The sequence below is a fragment of the Dama dama genome, chromosome 19 (assembly GCF_033118175.1).
Source record: "Dama dama isolate Ldn47 chromosome 19, ASM3311817v1, whole genome shotgun sequence".
In the NCBI taxonomy this organism is placed as follows: domain Eukaryota; kingdom Metazoa; phylum Chordata; class Mammalia; order Artiodactyla; family Cervidae; genus Dama; species Dama dama.
Genome location: NC_083699.1, coordinates 46,588,259 through 46,613,495, shown reverse-complemented (window position 1 = coordinate 46,613,495; position 25,237 = coordinate 46,588,259). Strand labels below are relative to the sequence as shown.

Here is a 25,237-nt window from a genome sequence, read left to right as displayed (position 1 = left end):
GTTTTCTTTGAAGAGATGTCTGTTTAGGTCTTCTGCCCATTTTTTGCTTGGATTGTTTTTTTGTCATTACTGAGTTGTTTGAGATGTTTGTATATTTTGGAAATTAAGTCCTTGTAGGTCACATCGTTTGCAATTTTTTTTCTCCCAATCTGTAGTTTTTTCATGTTGTTCATGATTTCCTTTGCTGTTCCAAAACTAATAAATTTGATTAGGTCTCATTTGTTTATTTTTACTTTTATTTCTAGTGCCTTGGGAAACTGACATAAGAAAAAATTGCTACAGTTGAGCTTCATTCATTAGTTTTTGTCTTTCAAAGATTTTACCCATCTCATCTATTTAATTCATCAGCATAAAATTGTTCCACATATCCTCTGATTATCCTTTCTTAATACCCATAAGGTCTGTGGTCAAGTCCTCTCTCTCATTATTGTAGGACATTTTGTCTTCTTTTCTCCTGATCACTTTGGCTGTTGTTTTTGCTCGGTCATTAAGTCATGTCCAACTCTTTGTGACCCCATGGACTGTCATACTCCTGACTTCCCTGTCCTTCACTCTCTCCCAGTTCAGTTCAGTACAGTTCAGTCACTCGGTTGTGTCCGAATCTTTGCGACCCCATGGACTGCAGCATGCCAGGCCTCCCTGTCCATCACCAACTCCCGCAGTTTACTCAAACTCATGTCCTTTGAGTCAGTGATGCCATCCAGCCATCTCATCCTCTGTCGTCCCCTTCTCCTCCCGCCTTCAGTCTTTGCCAGTATCAGGGTCTTTTCAAATGAGTCAGCTGTTCACATCAGGTGGCCAAACATCAGGTGGAATTTCAGCTTCAGCATCAGTCCTTCCAATGAACACCCAAGAACTGATCTCCTTTAGGATGGACTGGTTGGATCTCCTTGCTATGCAAGGGACTCTCAAGAGTCTTCTCCAACACCACAGTTCAAAAGCATCAATTCTTCAGCACGCAGCTTTCTTTATAGTCCAACTCGCACATCCATACATGACTACTGGAAAAACTGTAGCTTTGACTAGATGGACCTTTGTTGGCAAAGTAATGCCTCAGCTTTTTAATACGCTGTCTGGGTTGGTCATAACTTTTCTTCCAAGGAGCAAGCATCTTTTAATTTCATGGCTGCAGTCACCATCTGCACTGATTTTGGAGCCCCCCAAAATAAGGTCTGCCACTGTTTCCACTGTTTCCCCACCTATTTGCTATGAAGTGATGGGACCAGATGCCGTGATCTTAGTTTTCTGAATGTTGAGTTTTAAGCCAACTTTTTCACTCTCCTCTCACTTTCATCAAGAGGCTCTTTAGTTCTTCGCTTTTTGCCATAAGGGTGGTGTCATCTGCATATCTGAGGTTATTGGTATTTCTCCCGGCAGTCTTGATTCCAGCTTGTCCTTCTTCCAGCCCAGTGTTTCTCATGATGTACTCTGCATATAAGTTAAATAAGCAGGGTGACAATATACAGCCTTGACATACTCCGTTTCCTATTTGGAACCAATCTGTTGTTCCATGTCCAGTTCTAACAGTTGCTTCCTGACCTGCATACAGATTTCTCAGGAGGCAGGTCAGGTGGTCTGGTATTCCCATCTGTTTCAGAATTTTCCACAGTTCTTTGGGAATCCACACAGTCAAAGGCTTTGGCATAGTCAATAAAGCAGAAATAGATGTTTTTCTGGAACTCTCTTGCTTTTTCGATGATCCAGCAGATGTTGGCAGTTTGATCTCTGGTTCCTCTGCCTTTTCTAAATCCAGCTTGAGCATCTGGAAGTTCATTGTTCTCCTGCTGTTGAAGCCTGTCTTGGAGAATTTTGAGCATTACTTTGCTAGCGTGTGAGATGAGTGCAATTGTGTGGTAGTTTGAACACTCTTTGGCATTGCCTTTCTTTGGGATTGGAATGAAAACTGACCTTTTCCAGTCCTGTGGCCACTGCTCAGGTTTCCCAATTTGCTGGCATATTAAGTGCAGCACTTTCACAGCATCATCTTTTAAGATTTGAAATAGCTCATCTGGAATCCCATCACCTCCACTAGCTTTGTTTGTAGTGATGTTTCCTAAGGCTCACTTGACTTCCCATTGCAGGATGTCTGGCTCTAGGTGAGTGATCACACCATTGTGGTTATCTGGGTCATGAAGATCTTTTTTGTGTCGTTTTTTCTGTGTGGTCTTGCCACCCCTTCTTAATATCTTCTGCTTCTGTTAGGTCCATACCATTTCTGTCCTTTATTGTGCCCATCTTTGCATGAAATGTTCCCTTGGTATCTCTAATTTTCTTGAAGAGATCTCTAGTCTTTTCCATTCCACTGTTTTCCTCTATTTCCTTGCACTGATCATTGAGGAAGTCTTTCTTATCTCTCTTTGCTATTCTTTGGTATTGCATTCAAATGGGTATATCTTTCCTTTTCTCCTTTGCCTTTCACATCTTTTCTATTCTCAGCTATTTCTAAGTCCTCCTCGGACAACCATTTTGTCCTTTTGCATTTCTTTTTCTTGGGGATGATCTTGATCACTGCCTCCTGTACAGTGTCAGGAACTTCAGTCCGTAGTTCATCAGGCACTCTATCAGATTTAATCCCTTGAATCTATTTGTCACTTCCACTGTATAGTCATAAGAGATTTGATTTAGGTCATACCTGAACGGTCTAGTGGTTTCCCCTACTTTCTTCAATAAGTCGGAATTTGGCAATAAGGAATTCATGGTCTGAGCCACAGTCAGCTCCTGGTCTTGTTTTTGCTGACTGTATAGAGCTTCTCCATCTTTGGCTGCAAAGAATATAATCAACCTGATTTCAGTATTGACCATCTGGTGATGTCCATGTGTAGAGTCTTCTCTTGTGTTGTTGGAAGAGGGTGTTCGCGTTCTCTTGGCAAACTCTGTTAGCCTTTGACCTGCTTTGTTTTGTACTCCAAGGCCAAATTTGCCTGTTACTCCAGGTGTTCCTTGACTTCCTACTTTTGCATTCCAGTCCCCTATAATGAAAAGGACATCTTTTTGGGGTGTTAGTTCTAGGTTTTTGTAGGTCTCCAGAGAACCAGTCAACTTCAGCTTCTTCAGCATTACTGTTCGGGGCACAGACTTGGATTACTATAATATTGAATGGTTTGCCTTGGAAACGAACAGAGATCATTCTGCTGTTTTTGAGGCTGCATCCAAGTACTGCATTTCGGACTCTTGTTTACTATGAGAGCCAGTCCATTTCTTCTAAGGGATTGTTGCCCACAGTAGTAGATATAATGGTCATCTGAGTTAAATTCACCCATTCCAGTCCATTTTAGTAGGCTGATTCCTAAAATGTTGATGTTCACTCTTGCCATCTCCTGTTTGACCACTTCCAGTTTGCCTTGATTCATGGACCTAACATTCCAGGTTCCTATGCAATATTGCTCTTTACAGCATCGGGCTTAACTTCCATCACAAATCACATTCAGAGCTGGGTGTTGTTTTTGCTTTGGCTCTGTCTCTTCATTCTTTCTGGAGTTACTTCTCCACTGATCTCCAGTAGCATATTGGGTACCTACAGACCTGGGGAGTTCATCTTTCAGGGTCCTATGTTTTTGCCTTTTCATACTCTTCATGGGGTTCTCAAGGCATGAATGCTGAAGTGGTTTGCCTTTCCCTTTACCACTGGGATTTCCCTGATAGCTCAGTTCATATCACTTACATATGGAATCTAAAATACAGCACAGGTGAATTTATCTTTGAAACAGAATGATGGAATCTAAAATACAGCACAAGTGAATTTATCTTTGAAACAGAATGAGACTTACAAAGAGAACAGACTCATGGTTGCTAATGGGGAACAGAGGTGGGGGATGGAAGAATTGGGAATGTGGGATTAGCAGATGCTATTATATATTGAATGAATAAACAACAAGGTACTAATATATAGCACAGGGAGCTATATTGAATATTCTATAATAAACCATACTGGAAAAAATAAGAATACATATACATATATATATTCAGTATATATATATATATATATATATATATATGTAGGTATATATTATATATATGTGTTTACAAGCAGAGTGATTCAGTATACATATATATGTGTGTGTGTATATATATATATTTATTATATGTATACTGAATATATAAATTTCTGCTTGTAAACTAATTTACCAAAAACTAATACAACATTGTAAATTAACTATATATACTTTAGTAAAAGAAATTTTGAAAAGGAGATATCAGAAAACTAAACAGATTTCTCTGGTGGTCTACTGGTTAAGATTTTCACTGCTATCACTCGTGTTCAGTCCCTGGCCAGGGAACTGAGATTCCACAAGCCTCATGGCATGACCAAAGAAAGAAAAAATAAACAGAATTGAGGAAACAGAATCTATATTGAAAAAGCTCCCATATACTATAAAGTTAAAGCTACATTTACATAAAACGTAGCAATATCAACCCTAGGTATTTGCCCATACAGATTTCTCAATAGGCAGGTCCCAGAGTTTGCTCAAATTAGATGTCCATTGAGTCGGTGATGCTATCTAACCATCTCATCTTCTGCCGCCCTCTTCTCCTTTTCCTTTCAATCTTTCCCAGCATCAGGATCTTTTCTAATGAGTCAACTCTTCACATCCGGTTGCCAAAGTATTGGAACTTCAGCTTCAGCATCAGTCCTTCCAATGAATATTCAGAGTTGATTTCCTTTAGATTGACTGGTTTGATCTCCTTGCAGTCCAAGGGACTCCTGAGAGTCTTCTCCAGCATCATGGTTCGAAAGCATCAATCCTTTGATGCTCAGACTTCTTTATGGTCCAACTCTCAAATCCATATGTGACTACTGAAAAAATTGTAGCTTTGGCTGTATGACCTTTGTTGGCAAAGTGACGTCTCTACTTTTTCATATGTTGACTTTGGCTCTGAGTTTATTTATTTTAGATCTTAAAAAACTAGCTTTAGTTTTAATTGGGTTTTGGCTATTGATTTCCTGTTTTCTATTTAGTTACCTTCCAATCTGATCTTTATTATGTCATTTCTTCTGCTTAACTTGGGTTTAATACTTTGTGATTAACATTATACAAAATGTTTTTTTCTTTGAAAAGTGAATTTGACAGATTTTGAAACCCTGTACTCAACCCAGACTGTGCATGTGTGTTTGGCATTTAGACAAGGACATAATACTTTGCTTCTAGCGAGATTCCATATAGGTTGAAATATTTTGATTCTGTTTATAGTTATTTGAAGGACATAGGATTTTCTTTTTGTTTTGAATAGTGATTTTTCTGCCTGTTTATCTGCTGTGTTTCAAATTCTGAATGAAGTATATCTGTAAATTATGAAAGTACTTAACATTTCCATGCCAAGCCCTATGAAATGTACCACATGTAGAGTTAAATATATGTGGTGTCTGTTAAGTGGTGTAAAATATTTTTGTGAGAAATAAAATTTTATCCTCGTCTTTAATCTTAGCAATCATTTAAGGGCTGTATAATATTTGCTTGATTCAGAATGTAAGACATTTAAATTCACACGTCTTCCCAAATGAGAAATCTCTAAGGTATAAGGAAGTTCTAGTGTTTTCATTTCTTATGTTTTAGTATATTAGAGTAAGAAATTCCTATGGTGGATAGAGTAGAATTTGTATTAGTCTTTTAGGTTGTCTTCTAAAGCCTGAGTTAGAATCAAGGAAATAAGTTGCTTAACCGATTGAAAATTGTATTTAAGTATTAAAACACTTTGGATTTACTCTGTAAATAGTAATTTTATTTTTTAACAGATGAAATTGGCTTGAGAATCAGTTTCTTTTTTAAATGCTTATTTCTTATGCAAAGTTCAGTAAGAAATGTAGGTATTATTAGAATTGGATTATTGTTGGAGGGATGTAATATTTATAGAACTACATGAAAATTTTTTTCTTTGTTTACTTTTCTAATTGCTTAATGTTCCTTTTCTTTTAGATCCTATTTGACCAAACCCAGAGATCAATTAAGGCACAACTTCAGAACTTTGTTAAAGAGTAAGTTAATTTCAGTGAAAAAAGAAAAGCAGCTATGATTACATCTGGGAGTTATCATTTGAGAGAACCTAGAATCATACTTTCAGACTTACTAAAAATGTGGGAGTTTTTATTTGTTTTTTGCTTTGTGAATTTTATGTTGCATTTTTTTCTGAATTACTCTGTAAGAAATCAGATTTCAGGCTTTCCCATGAATAACTTATGCTATGGAATTTGTATTCAGGATACATAGCTCAAATTGTTACAGATAAAACAAATTTTTAATGTAAATAAAGAATCTGATGACCTCTAAAAATCAAAGCAGATACCAAAAGTGGTTGAAATACCATCAGTTATTCTAGTTATCTCCATATAGTATTTTCTTTGTGGAGAAGATAATAGGATTTATGAGAATGAGTTATGAAGGTGCATAATAAGTAATGAAAACAAGCCTTTTGTGTCACCGTCATCATATTTTATGTGTGAAATAAAATGAAACTGGAAATAAAAAAAAAAACAAAACTGACCTTTCCAGGTGTGGATGTTTGCCTTTTCTACATTAATAATTTCAATTTTTCTCTTTTAATTCCTGACTGAGAATATATTATATTACATATAAGGTTGATTAGGACACAGTATTCAGGTATTCAGTTCAGTTCAGTCGCTCAGTCATGTCCAACTCTTTGCCACCCCATGAACCAGAGCACGCCAGGCCTCCCTGTCCCTCACCAACTCCCAGAGTCTACCCAAACCCATGTCCATTGAGTTGGTGATGCCATCCAACCATCTCATCCTCTGTTGTCCCCTTCTCTTCCTGCCCTCAATCTTTCCTAGCATCAGGGTCTTTTCTAATGAGTCAACTCTTCGCATCAGGTGGCCAAAGTATTGGAGTTTCAGCTTCAGCATCAGTCCTTCCAATGAACACCCAGGACTGATCTCCTTTAGGATGGACTGGTTGGATCTCCTCACAGTCCAAGGGACTCTTAAAGAGTCTTCTCCAACACCACAGTTCAAAAGCATCAATTCTTCAGTGCTCAGCTTTCTTCATAGTCCAACTCTCACATCCATACGTGACTACTGGAAAAACCATAGCCTTGACTAGATGGACCTTTGTTGACAAAGTAATGTCTCTGCTTTTTAATATGCTGTCTAGGTTGGTCATAACTAATACAGGTATTACAAGCTATAAATTTCAGAGCTCATAATGCACTTCAGTCTTAGTAGATTAGAATTTGTTGTACTAGAGGTGATCTCTTGCAGATTGTTTTTAAATTATTTCATAAAATACTAATATTCAGAATGTCCTTATAGAATATATACATGAAAACTTATTGCTTCCTATAAAGAGTTTAAAGTCTTTGCTAGGTATATTTTATTATAGTTGTTATTATTTTAAAGTTATTTGTCTTCAAGTTATTTTGCCTAATTCCTTGGTAGAAGAAGTGAAAGCCAGGGGATGTTATGTATTTACCTAAGGTCATTAATGAATGGAGGTTTCAGATTTTCAGACTGTTACCCTTTACTGGTACATAAAGGGCTTCCCATTTAAAGTGCTTTTAGAGGGCTTCCCAGGTGGCTCACGCGTGCTCAGTCATATCTGACTCTTTGTGACCCTATGGACTGTAGCCCACCAGAGTTCTCTGTCCATGGATTTTCCAAGCAAGAATGCTAGAGTGAATTGCCTTTTTGTTCTTCAGGGAATCTTCCTGACTCAGGGATTGAACCCTCATCTCTTGTGCTTCCTGCATTGGCAGGCAGGTTCTTTATCTGTTTAGCTACCAGGGAAGCCTTCTAAAAGAATTATGTACTAGTAAGGGGTAATAGTATCCATTTCAATAGTCTGAGCTTCCCTGGTGGCTCAGATTGTAAAGAATCTGCCTGCAATGTAGGAGACCTGAGTTTGATCCCTGGGTTGGGAAGGTCCCCTGGAGTGGGAAATAGTAACCCACTCCAGTATTATTACCTGGAAAATCCCGTGAACATGGGAACCCGGTGGGCTACAGTCCAGGGGATTGCAAAGAGTTGGGCATGACTGAGCACACAGTACACCCAGTTCTTTTAGAAAGCATTATATGTGTGTATTTTAAGAATGTATTCCTGCCTTTTGGCCTACTAATTTTCTTGAATAAGAAATGAATGTTGTTTCTTTAAATGTGGTCTATACCCTTGTAACATATACTATTCCCCAGTGGCTCAGGTGGTAAAGAATCTGCCTGCCAGTGGAGGAGACTCTGGTTTGATCCCTGGGTTGGAAGGATCCCCTGGAGAAGGCAGCCCACTCCAGTAGTCTTGCCTGGAGAATCCCGTGGACAGAAGAACATGACAGGCTAAAGTCCATGGGGCCTCAGAGGAGTCGGACAGGACTCAGTGACTAAAACAACAGGACCACCAATAACAGGAAATCAAGGACTTGTCTTAAGAAAATCCCTTAGATTTCCAGAGCTTATCCCCAAAACACAAAGAGTTATAATCTCTGGGAGAGGACCCTTGGAACTTGCATTTTTTAATAAGTTCCCTGTGGTATATACTACTGTTTAAAAATTATTTGGTTAGATATTGGTGTATGTCCCAAAATTTGTCTTTAGAAAAAACAAATTAACTTAGCCTTTTATGTTTCTGTAATGTTAATTTGATAATTTATTTTTTAATTTGAATAGTATAGATTTAAGTCAGGAAATGCTAACTGACTATATTAGGGAATATTATATGCTCATAGACTAATATATGTATTAGTTGGAAGAGCTATTGAGTGTCAAATAAATAAATAAATAGAGCAACATAAGAATAAAATTTTAAATGTTATTTTGGTAAAGTGTTTGATCCAGAAAGTTTTATAAAAATTTCACTATTTTAATTTTTTTAGAGATCTCAGAAAATTCAAAGATGCCAAGAAGCAGTTTGAAAAAGTCAGTGAAGAAAAAGAAAATGCATTAGTAAAAAATGCTCAAGTGCAGAGAAACAAACAGCATGAAGTTGAAGAAGCCACAAACATTCTGACAGCAACAAGAAAATGTTTTCGACACATAGCCCTCGATTATGTACTTCAGGTTTGTTTATTATATGTTTTCAAAAATTGCTTGCTAAACATGTTGTTGGGCTTCCTTCATAGCTCAGTTGGCAAAGAATCTGCCTGCAATGCAGGAGACCCGGGTTCAGTTCCTGGGTCAGGAAGATCCCCTGGAGAAGGAAATGGCAATCCACTCCAGTATTCTTGCCTGGAAAATCCCATGGACAGAGGAGCCTGGCAAGCTATAGTCCACGGGGTCGCAAGAGTCGGACTTAGCGACTAAACCACCACCACCAAGCATGTTGTTTTTTTTGAGTGATTGCATTGAAGGGAATAAATAATGCTACTTCTTTTAGTTTGAAATTAAACCATGTTCTTTCGTGAAAAATTTTCATGTGTCTGGGTGTTTATCTGTGTATGCCCTATATATGTGTGTATACCTTAAGTTCTGATTTCTTCCCCTGCTCACTTAACATTATTATTTCTCCTTGTCTAAATATCATTAAAAGGGTTATTAATTGCTATATTTTATTCTATGAATATACTGTGTCAATTTAGTTAATATCCAGTTATTAGTTGTATAATTGTCAGTTTTTGCTGGCAATACTGAAAATACAGTTTTCAATAAATATAAATGATAATAATATCTTTGTATACAAATCTCTTGCAACATTTCTGATTATTTCTTTAGAGTAGATTCTAGAGATACAAAGGGCTTACCATAGTGCCAAATGGAAAATATTTCTAGAAATAATGTTCTCATATTTGCATTGCTGCTAAGTCACGTCAGTCGTGTCCGACTCTGTGTGGCCCCATAGACAGCAGCCCACCAGGCTCCCACCCCTGGGATTCTCCAGGCAAGAATACTGGAGTGGGTTGCCATTTCCTTCTCCAGGGCATGAAAATGAAGGGTGAAAGTGAAGTCGCTCAGTCGTGTCAGACTCTCAGCGACCCCCTGGACTGTAGTCCACCAGGCTCCTCCGTCCATGGGATTTCCCAGGCAAGAGTGCTGGAGTGGGTGCCACTGCCTTCTCCCATATTTGCATTAGGTGCTACTTTTTAAAAGTAGAGATGGATATTTGGTAAGATGCCAGGTGATCTAAGACAGAGAAGTCCCTATAGATGGTTGACTTAACAATGGTCACAGAGTATTTTGTAAAAAAAAACCTGAAGTAACCATGTTGCAAATTTGTGTTTAGAAACTACCCAGATAACTTTGCAAAAATAGTAGAAAATGACCTTAGGATTTTTTTCTATTAAGTTCCTATTCAGTAAGCAGGAGGATAAATTTTAAAAAGTACAGTCTATTAATTAAAGACTTCTAGAATGGAGTAGTCTGTATTTCCTATTTCCTCTTATCTATCTCACACTTGTACCACTTCCTGCTATAGTATGAGCACTGAGAGTCTGTCTACCCCATTCTTCTGAAATGGCTTGCATTAAGGTCTTATTCATTAGAAATATTTTACTTTTTAACCGACTTGACTATTGTGTTCCACTGAAATAGACTGCACCCTTTTTCTTGAGACCTTTCATCTTGATCTTAAACCACTTTTAGGTCGTCATCATAACTCTGTTTCTTTTCAGTTTCCACCTTGGGTTTCTCTCCTTTGTGCACCTTTTCAATCTGACTTTTAGGGTTCCATCTTTGGTCTTCCTGTTTTTTGACTTTATGATTTCCCTTATAGTTTCATCATGTTCTTTGCTTGAATTATTACCATATATAGATGATGAAATCTACTTTTCTCCCGAAGTACTTTGTCCCTTTTGTGTCCAAAACTGAAGTCTGTCTTCTCAAATGGCTGCCGTTACCAAACTGAGTGGTGTTACCCTCTTAATCACAGAAGTCAGACTTGGAGAATCATACTAGATATTCTCCTCATTCTTAGCTACTACAAGTAACAATCGAAATTGCCTTGAGAAGTTCTATGTACTCTTAAATCTGTTCTTTCTCACTCTGCTGCAGCCTGAATTCTTCTTGTTTCTTTTCTGGAGTATTAAGATGTTCTCATAAAAATTGATCTTTCCTGCATTACTTTTAACCTGCTCTTTAGCAATCCATTTTGTTTTCTGTGGTCAGAACCACTCAGACTTCTCCCGGCATATGAGTCATCTTGTCTCTGTTTCCTCTCTGCTGCCACATTATTGTCATACACATTGCTGTTAGAGCACTTCTCTCATTTATTGTGATTATTTATTAATACGTCTTTCTTACACCTAGGTTATATCCCTTCTGTCTAGTCCAGTGGTTAGAAAGTAGATAGGTAATGTTTTTTGAAAGAGTGAATGACTTAATTTTAAATTTTATATGGGGAGGGAGCAGTTTGCTAAAATATTAATTATTGTCAAATTTACACATTGTAAACTATCCAAGTTAGTACTTCACCTCTCTTATAAGTTATTTGTTTGATTTTTTCTAATGAGAACTGTTGTTATTATTTCATTATAAGGCCAAACTCTCTGTTTTAGAGAATACTAGGTAATAAATATTCAAAATTTAGTTTGTCATGCTTTAACTTCTCTAAATATTTTAGTATACTTTTTTTTTTCAAGTGTATGCTGTTTTTCATTGTCAAACAGAAGTATTTTTAACATTTTTCTAAGCTTTTACTTAGAGCATTTGGAAGTTACTATTTTAGTTCTCAAAACTGAATAGACCTTGAAACAGACATGCAGAATAAACTAGTGCTTAGGTAAGCAACGTTATTAGATTTTTGGGGGCCTGTTTTTGTTTTCTGATCAATGCTTTAAAATTATCTTATAATATGTAAAATATTCAGTGGGAAGGACATATTAAAAGGGTAGATATTCTGTAATCTTTTGGAAGTTCTAGCAAAGAATGAATGATTCTTTTTTGTAAACATTTTATTTCACTAAGTTGATATATAATAACAGACAAAAATGAAATGCTTGTTGTGAATTTCTAAAGTTGGGAGAGAAACCATAGAAGGCAACTTTTGTAATTACTGATCTTTCAATAGTTTGGTCTAATTAACATTTATTTATGGTCTATTAATTTGTTTAACAAATATTTATTGAGTGCTTAATATATACAATTTGGAGAATACAACTGGGAATAAGGCAAGACTGTGATCTGATGGAACTTATGTTTTTAGCTAGGTAAATGACATAAGTAAATAAAATACAAGGTAGTTAAGAATACTAAAAGGAAAATAAATAGGGTTGATACAGTAAAGATGTTTGAAGGCCTACTTTGGACCTTTGTGAAGAGGTAGTATTTAAGTTTGGACCTTATGGATAAGAGCCTCATGCCCGTTTGGACAGAAAATCATGATATGAGGACAAAACAAATAGGATGAAGGCCTTGAGGTGGGAATAGTCTTGGGCTGTGGTTGGAGTACAGAAAAGGCGAAAGTACTGTAGAAGAAAATTAGGTTGGAGAGGTAGCAGGGGCCTCTTCACAAAGGGCCTTGTAGGCTGCAATAGGGAGTTGTAGGTTGGGAGTTGGAAGGTTTTCAGATAAACATGCATGATCTTATTTATTGCTTAAAAAAGCACTCTGGTTGCTGTGTGCAGAATGAAGTGTAAGGAGTCAAAAGAGTGGAAACACACTAGTTTAGACTATAGTAACAGTCAGGAAAAGATAATGGCAATTGGTGGTAGTGATGAAAGTGGTGAGAATTTGTATTAAGGATGTATGTTGAAAGAGTGATTAGATGAGAGTGGAGAAAAGATGGAATTCTAAGAAATTTGAAAGTTTATCAAGTTGATAGTTTTATCAGTACAGTACAATTTTATGATTTAAACATGGCCAGTTTCTCTTTGAGTTGAAAAATTATGAGAGTTTCATTGGTATGTTTGTCTTTAACTGTTTTTGCAAAAAGCAGGTCAAAAGCTGAAAAACTTGAACTTTGTTTTTATTTACTTTTCTGGAAAAGTATTAAACAATTAGAATAAGCAAATTTTACAACATTGCATTCTGGATTAGTTTTTTAAATAGTGCATAGTTGATTAACCAAGTTTGTTTTTCCCTCAGATTAATGTCCTTCAATCAAAAAGGAGATCAGAAATCCTGAAATCAGTAAGATATTTATTGAAATGATGTTCTGTATATTTTAATATGAAGTTAAATGTATATATTTAAGTGTTTAAAATAGCATCATGTGTATGTGTATATATGTTTATTTATTGACTTATTTATTCCAGGTTTATAATCTTCTTAATGATGTTTGTATACTTCTTACATGTCACTAAACCACTTTTTTGTCTTTTTTTTTCAAATTTTTTTCTGTTATATTTATTTATATATGTCTCATCCATTAATATATTGTAAGTTCCTTAAAGCAGACATTTACATATTTGAGATTGAGGGCATACATAAATAGCATCATTTTATAGAATTTTCCCCTTAGGGTTGTTGATGATGTATCAGCTTTTCGGAATGCAGGTAGAAAACAAATGAGTTGAAATGTGAAGGCATGAGAACAGTGATTTTCTTATTTGCCTTTTTTTTTTTTTTCCGTCTTAAAGTTAACAAGAAGGTGGGCAGAGGATGGTAGTGGTGTGGACACTATAGTCTTTTGTATTTTGAGACCCTTAGAAACAATTTCTCCTCTGATTTTGTTCACTGAAGTTTTTTTTTCCTTCAAAAGGTTTACTGAAATTGTTATTGATCCTTGTCCCCACCTAGCTTTTTCCTAAATTCTCTGTTAATATGTATGTTATTTCTAATCAGATGAGTACATTATACTTCCTGTTTACATCCACTTCCTTTTCCAGATTGAGAGCAGTGTGTATTATTTGTAGAAAATTAGAAAATAAAATGCATGAAGAAAGAATAAAAATACTACAAATGCCACTACCAAGAGAGAACCACTGTTGTGGCTGATGTAATTTTTGTCTTTTTTATGTGTATGTGTGTGCCTATTTGTGTGTGCATGAACATTTATATATACCTTTTAAAATTCTGTTTAATTTTTTTAAAGCAAAACAAAATAGGAGTCATTCCTACATATTCTTCTGTAATTTTTTTTTGTACTAATACACTCCAAAATCATCATGTGTTATTAAATATTTTTTTATTTAATGATGACCTTTGTGGCTAGATAGAATTCTTCCTTGTGAATATTATAGAGATGAGCAAACATTTTTATGAAGGGCCTGGTAGTAAACATACTAGATTAGGGGGTCCATATGATCTGTGTTGCAATTGTTCAGCTGTGCTATTGTAATGAGAAAGCAGTCATAGACAGTATGTAAATGAATGGCATGACTGTTCCAATATCAACATGAAAGTTAGAATTTTACATAATTTCTATGTCGTTAATATATCGTGTCTTTTTTTCATTTTCCTTAACCATTTAAAAATGCAAAAACCATTGTTAGCCCTTTGGCCATCCAAAAACAGGTAGTGGGGCTGGATATAGTTTGTGGGTTACAGTTTTCTGACCTTGTTCAGTTCAGTTCAGTCACTTAGCCGTGTCCTTTTGCGACCCCATGGACTGCAGCATGCCAGGCCTCCTTGTCCATCACCAACTCCTGGGAGTTTATCCAAACCCATGTCCATCGAGTCAGTAATGCCATCCAACCACCTCATCCTCTGTCGTCCCCTTCTCCTCCTACCTTCAATCTTTCCCAGCATCGGGGTCTTTTGCAGTGAGTCAGTTCTTCGCATCAGGTGATAAAGTGTTGGAGTTTCAGCTTCAACATCAGTCCTTCCAGTGAACATTCAGGACTGATTTCTTTTAGGATGGACTAGTTGGATCTCTTTGCAGTCCAAGGACTTTCAAAAGTCTTCTCCAACACCACAGTTCAAAAGCATCACTTCTTCTGCACTCAGCTTTCTTTATAGTCCAACTCTCACATCCATACATGACTACTGGAAAAACCATAGCTTTGACATGACAGACCTTTGTTGGCAGAGTAATGTCTCTGCTTTTTAATATTCTCACCTTGAATATACCATAATTTAACTTTACCCATTAATGGACTTTTAAGTAATTTCCCTGTTTTTGACATGAAATGTAGCATTATATAGTGATCATCCTAATGAATAATATGATGATTTCTTTCAGATAGATTAAGGTAAGCAATTACTTAGAGGATTTAAGCATTTATTGAGACTTTTTAAAAAGTATTGTCAAGTTATAAGGGTTACACAAAATTTTCACTAATAGTGTGTGAGAGTAACATTTTTACATCTTTTACCAACACTGGGTGTTGATTTTTCCCACTCTACCCATAATTTGAAAGATAGAAAATTTCATCTCATTGTTTAATTTTGCATTTCTTTGATATGAATGAGCATGATTGTCTCTCCCCCCCCCCCCTTTTATTTCTTGGTCATTTATGTTTTCTGTTTATGTCCTTTGTCTCTTTTCCTGTTGGGATTTTCATGTTTTTCATATTAATTTGTAACATTTCTTACCTATTAAGACTATTAACCCTTTGTCATATGCTTTTTCCTAGTTTATTATTTATCTTTTAATACACTTCCCATGTATTTTGATGTGTAGGCACATTTTACATTGATGTGTAGGCACATTGATGTGTAGGCACATTGATGTGTAGGCATATTTTACATTTTTATGTACTTGTAACTATTCTTTATGTATAATTATATATATATAAATTAAGCATAATTAAAAAAAATCATATTCACAAAGTTGTACAACTAACATTATCTAATTCCAGGATCATCTTTTAGTGAGCTTTGCCCTTTTGTCACTTTTGTCCCTTTGTTTTTTATTTTATTGGTTTTTCTCTTTCAAAATAATTTCTTTTGAAGGATTTTTTAGTATTAAGGACCTTATGACCTATTTTAGATTTCAGAGAATTAAACAGATGTCTCTTTTTGCTAAAAATAACATGGCTGTTCAGAGGATGCTTTCAGTCCTGTGATTGAGTTGTTTAATTCCTTCTAATGTGAAAACTTAACTAGTAAAAATGAGTGTTTTTTTTCCTCTCATGAATAGTTAAAATTTAGGAAAACAGAAAAAATCTTAACCCATTAATGACAGTTTTGGATTTGGGGAATGAATATAACAAAATCTCCTTATTGGCGAAGCCTGTTGCCTCGTTTTATTTTGGTATTTTGAGAAAAAAAATGAGCATTTCCCCTATTTCATGTTATGTTTAGTGATCTACAGGTTGTTGTAAAGTGTTTGTGATTGTTTTGAGAGCTTCTTATATCACCTTCTAATCTTTTGATGTTTTATTTGTAATTTAAGATTTTGCCAGTGAGTTTGGTTGAAAGATACATAAACATTTTATAATGTACCTGGAAAGATGGTGACACTATTGAAAACTTGATTTTTTGAATTATTGCAACCTTTTAAGAAAAATGATTCAGCTTAATTTTAAATGGTTTGATATTTTGTGCTCTGGTGAAATAATTTTTTAACAGTACATAGGAAGTTTCAGAATATTTATTTAAGAATTGATTCAAAAATGATGATCATTTTTTCCTCCTTTAGATGTTATCCTTTATGTATGCCCATTTGGCTTTCTTCCATCAAGGATATGATCTATTTAGTGAACTTGGGCCCTATATGAAGGATCTTGGTGCACAGGTAATGTACTGTACTTCTTGTTTCTGTATTATATACCAATATCTGTATTTTTTTTTTAAAAGTGTATACATTTGACATTTTCATTTCAGGTATACAATAAAATAATTTAATATGTTAGTATGTATATACTGCAAAATGATCATCACCATATAAATCTAGTTAACATCTACCTTACATAGTTACACATTATTTTTTCTGATGAGAACTTTTAAGATCTACTCTCTTAGCAACTTTCAAATATATAATACAGTATTTGTCTTTGACATCCCCAGGAGTTGTTTACTTTACAGCTGGAAGTTTCGTACCTTTTGACCCCCATCTCCCATTTTGCCCACCCCCAAAACCCACCTCTAGCAATCTCCAATCTGTTCTTTCTATTAGTTCTATTTTTTTTTAATTCCATTTATTAGTTCGTTGCGATCACACAGTAGTTGTCTTTCTCTGTCTGACTTATTTAACTTAGTGTAATGCCCTCAGGATCCATCCATGTTGCAAAAGGCAGCCTTCCCCCTTTTTTACGGGTGAATAATACTGCATTGTATATTTATACCACATTTTTTAATTCATCTACTGATGGACACTTAGGTTACTTTCATATCTTGGCTAAGTAATGCTTCAGTGAGTGTGGGTATGCAGATACCTTTTCAAGTTAGTGTCTTCATTTCCTTCAGATAAATGCCTATGAGTGGAATTGTTGGATCATATTGTAGTTCTATTTTCATTTTTTTGAGGAACCTCCATACTGTTCTTAATAGTGGCTGCACCAATTTCATTCTCATCATCAGTACACATCCTTGACAATCTTGTCTTTGATGACAGCCATTCTAACAGATGTGAGGGGTTAGCGCGTTGTGGTTTTAATTTGAAGTCTTTCGTGATTAGTGACTTTTGGCCCCTTGTTTGCCATCAGTGTGTTTTCCATGGGAAAATGTCTGTTTAGGTCCTCTCCTCATTTTTTAATTGGATTTTTTTTTTTTTTTTTGCTGTTGCATTGTCAAGTTCTTTATATATTTTAGATATTAACCTCTTATGAAATATACGATTTGTAAATATTTTCTGCCATTTGGTTGGTTGCATTTTCATTTTGATGACGGTTTCATTTGCTGTGCAGAAACTTTTTAGTTTGATGTAGTTTGAGTTGTTTGTTTTGTTGTCTTTGTTCTAGTACCTGTATTTTCAAAGAGATTAAGCAAATTGGAAAATTTGACATTTAGTTTATTTAGTGTAGAAGTTTGGTGTTTTTATAGCAGATTTATGTGAGTCCAATGTGTAACCAAAAATGAGATTAAAGTTAAAGAATATGTTGTAGATAGTTATATAAGGGTTCTGAGAAGAAGAATTTTAAAACAAAGTATTTGTTTTACAGTATACATAGCTGGATTTATTTTTTTGATTCTTACATTTGGATTATTGAGTTACTGTCCTAATTGGTATTTTAGTTTTAACTCTTTTTTTATTTTCAAAGATATTTGTGTTTTGCTACTTTGAATAATAAAATTTTATTTTTAAAGTATTTATTTATTTATTTGACTATCCTGGGTTTTAGTTGTGGCAGGCATATGGGACCTAGTTCCCTGACCAGGGATCAGATCCAGTTCCCTGCATTGGGAGCATGGAATCCCAGCCACTGGACCACCAGGGAAGTCCCTGAATAATAATAAAGTTTAGAAATTTAAGATTAAAAGACTCTAGGTAACTTTTTCATTATATATACCCATAGACATGCATGAACTATATATAAGAATATTATATAGAAATTTTATTATGTCCAAATTATTTTTGATTATCTGATGAGACCTTCAGGCTTCCCTGATGGCTCAGTGGTAAAAAGTCCACCTGCCAATGCAGGAGACACAGGTTCGATCCCTGGGTTGGGAAGATCCACTGAAGAAGGAAATGGCAACCCACTCCTGTATTCTTGCCTGGGAAATCCCATAGACAGAGGAGACTGATGGGCTCCAGTCCATGGGGTTGCGATAGAGTCCGACAAGACTGAGCAACTAAACAACAATAGCAACAGTCAGAATTTCATGTTAAATCTGTTCCCAGACATTCTTTTTTGTTGACTGGTGAGTTTTCTGGATTTCTGTCAATTTTCAGTTGGCTTTCCCAAAATGGTTCAGATTACTTTTTGAGGAAAGGGATTAAGGATGTAAAATAGAATTTAGAGAAATGGGGAAAAAGTAAGAGCAGAATGATAATTGCATTCATTGACCAAAAATAAATATGGTGCATGCATGTGTGTGTGTTTGTGTGTGTTGAGCTGTTGTGGGGGAAAGGTGGTGTGTAAGGTATATGCCATGAATTATAGAATTGCTCTTCCCTGCCTCTACAGAGCTTAATGTACTGGAAGAAAATAACAGGTTACCACACTGTTAATCTCTGTGCTAAGTGCCCTATCTGGGTATATAAATTGAGATTAGATTTTGTTTGCATGTGATAAAAGACCACAAACAGCAGGAGCTTTAAACAGGATAGAATTTCATTGCTTTTATGTAAAATCAAAGGTCTAGTATAGTGGTCACTTAATCTGTAGGGACCCAGGCTTATTATATCTTTGGATTCTACCTAGTGGTTCAGAGTGGTTTATCAGGCTTTAGCCATCATATCCAAATTGTAGCCAATAGGGTGGAGGGGAAAAGAAAGATTTGTTCCCTCTCTTTCAGCATAGTTCGCAGGAATTGTATATGCCACTTCTGCATATGTTCCATTGTCCCACTAGCTTTAAGAAAAGCTGGGAAATAGTGTTAATGCAGGTAACCATGTTAACCTACTAGAATTTGGGGATTTTGTTGTTAAGAAAGGAAGAGAGAATGGATATGGGAGATAGATAGCTGTCTCCACCACATGTGTTACTGCAACATATAGGTAGTATATCCAACCCAGATTTGGGAAGAAGACAGGACCTTCCCAGGCCCTTGGTGTTGTGTGTAAGTTGCTCAGTTGTGTCCGACTCTGCGACCCATGGACTGTAGCCCGCCAGGCCCCGGGCTCCTCAGCTACTACTCGAAAGTCCGTGGAATTCTCCAGGCAAGAATACTGGAGTGGGTTGCTATTCCCTTCTTGAGGGGATCTTTATGACCCAGGGATCGAACCCGGGTCTCTTGCATTGTGGGCAGATTCTTTACCATCTGAGCCACCAGGGAAGTCCTCTAGGTACTCCCGACATCTTAGTAAACATTAGATTTTACCCTCATCTTACATTAAGTACAATATAAAAAAATGCATTGGATTGTAGTTGACTAGTGTCAGTAATTGTATATTTTGACATGGATTAATTTCAGTTTTGCAGTTTTTACGCTCCAAGGTCTCAGGTAATTTTGCACGTCTCTGAGAAGCATCTAAACTCTAGTGCCTATAGTGTTTGGCCTGGTTGGAGGTGCTAGTTTATGGTATCTGGAACTGCAGTCATGGCAGTAGGAGTGGAGATAAATAGATAGACTTGAGGAATATGTAGTCAATTCTAGAGTGGAGGGACATGAGAAGTTGAAATGTGTTGAGTTTGGGAATAAGTGGGTATATCTAAAATTCAAGAGAGAGAAACATTAAAAGAGTCAGTAGTATATAATTGCTAATTGCAGTCACAGGAGTGTGTGAATTAAACCAAGGAGAGTTAATAGATATTTCAAAAACATGAACCTATTTAAAAAAAAGATAAGTGACCAAGCACCATGCCCAATATTTTTAATTTTGTAAATTAAGGTCAAGGTCCACAAGTGTGGAATAAAAGAGAATTTGACTTGGGACAGATCCCTCAGAATGACCTACTTTTAAGAAATGGCTAGGTAAGAGGGCTCCATGAGAACATTGATGGGAGAGAGGTGGAAAACCAGGAGACCATGGTAGCAAAAGACAAGGAAAGTGTGTCTCAAAAAGATGGGGTTGGTTGTCAGTTCAATGACTGGAAAGAGGGTCGAGTAAACCTAGGTCTGAGAATTGCCTCTTAGATTTAGCAACAAGAAGGTTATTTGTTACTTCTGTCAGAGTTGAGGGTCTAAGAGGTAAAAGCTAAATTACCATGGATAGATGAATATGATATGGGCAAGTGGAGAACAGGGAGAACTTTTTAAGAAGTTGTATTGTGAAGGAAAGAGAGAGAGAAGTTGGTAACTAGAGAGGAGTGTGGGCTTTAGGAAGATTTTATTTAAGGTATTATTCTATTTATTAAATTTGCACAAATTTAAAACAAGTGGGAATGGGATAATTTGAAAAGCAAAAAAAGAAGTATTGAAATTTGAGGTGGTAGGAGTGGATGAGATTCAGAATATAAGTAGAGGATTGGGGGCACCTGGTTAGTTACAGCGTCTATTAACCTCATATGTGCAATACTAATAGAAACACAGGACACGCGCTGCTTTGCTCCAGTTCCCTTCCTGATCCAGTATCCAGCACCTAGAAGACAGGACTGCCAGCCTTTGCATCTCTCCAACTCATTCGTCTTCCAACACTTCACCGTGTTGAAAGATATCTTTTTCTTTATACGTTTGCCCCGACAGAGGGAGAAAGAATTTTCTCTCTTTTCTGCTGTAACAGCAGTGGAGTGGGATACAGTTGAGAAATTTACTACCAATCTGACAGTTTACTACCATCACTGGCATTGTAGTACTGGTGTGGAAGGTGTGTGCATGCAAGTTTTTAAATATCAGTTTGAATCTTGGAAGTGCCTTCTACTGCAGTTCAACCTGAATGTATGAAAAACATTTATATGTCATTCAATTAAAGGCTGTAAAACCAGGGTATAATGATTATTCCACTCATTCACTCTAAGAAACCATTGAGGACAAACATTTTCCTAGTGCAGCATTACCCGTTAAATCAGTGTGACATGTCACTATGGTGTGTATGCCTTAGATCCCAAAGTAGAGTAGTATAGTTGCCATCTAAATAAAGTATTTTGTAGTAGTGATAGTTCTGTTTCCATATATTTTCTTTTGGTTTTTTATTATTATTCAGTGATAATTAAGATTCTGTGGCCAGAATTAGTCTCCTATAGGAAAAAAAACACCATTTGTGATAGAGAGTCAATAAACATCACATAGTCTTTTAAGAAGGCCTTTTTCAGTTTTGTTCTTAAAGGATATAAATGAAGTCATTTGGACATTTACTACTTCATCTTTCTCCATAGTTTGTTGATATCAACATATTTATTAATTTATCACACATTAGTCAGTTCAAGATGATGGGTGTTCAAAGATGAAATGATGTACATCACAGTTTAGGATAGTAGACACACCTAATGGAGTATTTTATCTATTTTTTTTTTTTTGAATTTTAAATTTTGCATTGGGGCGTAGCTGATTAACAATGTTGTGATAGTTTCAGGCGAACAGTGAAGGGACTCAGCCGTACATATACACGTATCCATTCTCCCTCAAACCTCCCTCCCATTCAGACTATCACATAACATTGAGCAGAGTTCCGTGTGCTATGTATTAGGTCCTTGTTGGTTAACCATTTTAGATGTATTTTAAATATATTTAAATATTTTAAATATAGCAGTGTGTACATGTCCATCCAAAACCCCCTAACTATCCCTTCCCCTGAAAATAAGTTCATTTTCTAACTTTATGAGTCTCTGAGTATTTTAAACCTAATTGTTTGTTACTTCAGCAAAGAGGAATTCAAGAAACTAGTGCTTTTGTCATAAAACTGGAAATCAGGTATTTCTTTTCTGATGGAAAGGAACAAGAATGAAATGGGATTTTATGATTTCATAAGTTTTTACAATTTTTTTAAAAGAAAAATTAATGATTTTATACCTTGACCTAAGGAATGACTTCTTTCCTGTTCTACTCTACTCTATTCTATTTTCTTTCTCTTTTATCTGTTGAGTTATTTTTTCTACCTTTTAGATTTTATTATAATACTGGGAAGCCAGCTTGAAAGCATCATGCATCTTGAGTGATTGGAAGTGTCTGTTACGTTGAACTTGTGAGTGCCAGCACACATTAAATTAGTTGCTAGATTTTGCTCTTTGGGGAAAAAAAAATCACCAGTATATCTTCCTTCTGTCTTTGATAGTAACTGCTAGAATTGCTGAGGGTATCAGCTGGCCATTTAATCTAGAGTCATTCTCCTTAATTAAAGGAGTGAACTCATTATCATTGTTGTACCCTAGACAAGGCCACCTGTCACAATTGCTTGACATGTGATTGTTCTCAGAAACATTTTCCCTAGAGGAGTTTTAGACATTCTCAAAGAGGATATGAAACCAGAAAAAAAAGAACTTTCATTTTATGGTTGTAGCCAAAATGCCTTTTTAGGTAAACCTAAGTTGACTGACTTATTTGGAATATGATTTTTGAAAAGTAATTGTATCTTTTCTTTTTCAACTTTTAAGTCTCTCTTATTTACTCTTTATTTTCTTTTGCAGTTGGACCGACTGGTTGTAGATGCAGCAAAGGAGAAAAGAGAGATGGAGCAGAAACACTCCACCATTCAACAGAAGGTACTTGAGGGGAGGAGTTAGAGGAGATTAATTCCCTTTTTATACAATTTTTTGATTATTGGTTTCAGCAAGGTATCACATTGAAGTAAGTTCTTTGAATTACCTTAATAATTAAATTGTATAGATGAATTCCTCCATTTTTGTAAAACACAAAATATTTTTCCAGTGTTGAGGTATGTATTTTATTTTTCTTTTATATCAAAATATTTGAGAGCCATGCTCTTGAACAAGTTTATAAAAAAGTCAGTCTCTTAGGGCCTTAACTGATTTAAAAGTGGCCCTTGCATGCTAAGTCACTTCAGTTGTGTACAACTCTTTACCACCCTATAGACTGAGGCTTGCTAGGCTCCTCTGTCCATGGAATTCTCCACGCTAGAATACTGGAGTGGGTTGTCATTTCCTTCTCCAGGGCATCTTCTTGACCCAGGGATTGAACCTGCGCCTCTTAGGTCTCCTGCGTTGGCCAGTGGGTTTATTATCACTCGGGCCACCTGGGAAGGCCTAGAGTTTAAAATGCTGCTTATAGTTTCAGTTAGGATATCACCAGGGCTTCCCAGGTGGGGTGAGTGGTAAACAACCCACCTGCCAATGCAGGAGACACAAGAGACGTGGGTTTGATCCCTGGGTCAGAAGATCCCCTGAAGGAGGGCATGGCAGCCCACTCCAGTATTCTTGCCTGGAGAAATCCATGGGCAGAGGAGCCTGGCGGGCTACAGCCCATAGGGACACAAAGAGTCATACATGACTGAAGCGACCTAGCCTGCATGCATGCAAGATATCACCAACCCCTGTAAACATGTGTGTGTGTGTTAACTAGCAATTTCCAGCTTCAGTCTCTCTAAGGCAACACTTACCCTCTCAAGTGATGCTGAAGTTTCACTTGAATTTCTTGTTAACTTACCTAAGCCTAGGTAAAATAATATCTGAAAAATATGTATTTAAAAATGAAGATTTTAAAAAAAGATTTAAATGTGAAACCAGGTTTTATTTCTTTGTGCTAAAAGCTTTGAATATGATATACCTGGAACTCAGTATAATAGTATTTTATGTAGTCATCAGTGTGGGTTGTTTTTTGGTGTGTGTAGTCATCTGAAAATAAAAGGATAGAACCAGCGGTTGAATGTGTGTAAAAAAGATGTGAAACGATGTCTTCTGTACTTACCTGGCAGGAGCAATACCACGATTATGAGGGTGGTTTTCCCAAGGGGAGGCTTCTCCATCCCTCTCCTGCAGTTTCCCCAAATGTGGGAAGCATGACTGCATGATTTTTGGTAGTGGGGGACTGCCATCATAACCTCCAAACCTGACAAACCATCATAACCTCCATAACCTGACAAAAAAGATGTCATCTAGTATTGCTTTAAGAAATCTATCCTCTAGGTATTAAGCAGTCAAATCAACTTTTGTTATGGTTTATTTAGAATTTAAAATGCCAGTAAACTAGATCTAATATAGAAGATGTCAGTGAAAAAAAAAATGAAAGTGAAATCAGTAATAAAAGTTAAATTTTTTTTGGTGATGGGTTGTTAATACTCAAAGAGAAGCATTTTTTTAAAAGGGGAAGATTTTTTACCAGATAATGTTTAATTCATTTCTTCTAGTTATAGTCAGGTAAGACTGCCTCCATGTTTTATTTTGTTTAAAGTTAGAATCACTTTTGGTTGGATAACTTGTTTTAATGACATTACTATGGAAAGATTTTTAAGAATTGGGACCAATCATTTTTAATTAAAATGAGAGGTCATGATATTTAGAAGCATGTGACTGTTTAAACTGAATTATTTAATGAATATTATGCATCTATTAATACGTTTCCCTATTGTATATCAGTGTCATACTGAATGTCCAAGAGTAGTAGATCATTAAATCTGATTAATGAATTGGATTTTAAATAGTGGTTAGTTATTGTTTTCCTTAAAGAGAGTAATGCTGTTTTTGCTTATTATGAACACTTAACCTTTTTTTTTTTTTGCCCTTAAATGCTGACCCAAGGCTGCATTACAGGTAAAAAAAGGAAAAGACCTAGTCAAACTAAAAAGCAAGGAAATGTATGTCTAATGTAATTATTTAGATTTTTTGGAATTGAAATAGATCAGTTGAAGAAACAGTGGTGCTGTGCACATTCATGTACATGCCTTTTGGATATGTGCACGCATTTCTGATAGATTTAGACCTAGGAAGAAGATTGCTGGGTCATAGCGTGTGTGTGTGTGTGTATATATGTTCAAAGTTAGTAGATAATGCTGTTATTTTTCAAAATGTTATACCATTCTTGGTAAGCAGAACTGCGTGAGAGTTTC

The 25,237-nt window shown here is 36.0% G+C and overlaps 1 protein-coding gene and 1 pseudogene across 1 annotated transcript in view; both read left to right on the top strand.

Annotated features, from left to right (window-relative positions):
• Window positions 1-25,237, top strand: part of ACAP2 (ArfGAP with coiled-coil, ankyrin repeat and PH domains 2) — a 154,284-nt gene that overhangs the window by 85,937 nt on the left and 43,110 nt on the right. The window contains exons 5-9 of the mRNA XM_061166864.1: window positions 5,913-5,971; window positions 8,814-8,997; window positions 12,955-12,999; window positions 16,394-16,489; window positions 22,863-22,937. Coding sequence (XP_061022847.1) covers window positions 5,913-5,971; window positions 8,814-8,997; window positions 12,955-12,999; window positions 16,394-16,489; window positions 22,863-22,937 — 459 coding nt within the window. The remainder of the gene's footprint in view (window positions 1-5,912; window positions 5,972-8,813; window positions 8,998-12,954; window positions 13,000-16,393; window positions 16,490-22,862; window positions 22,938-25,237) is intronic.
• Window positions 24,092-24,237, top strand: LOC133074332 (U1 spliceosomal RNA; annotated as a pseudogene).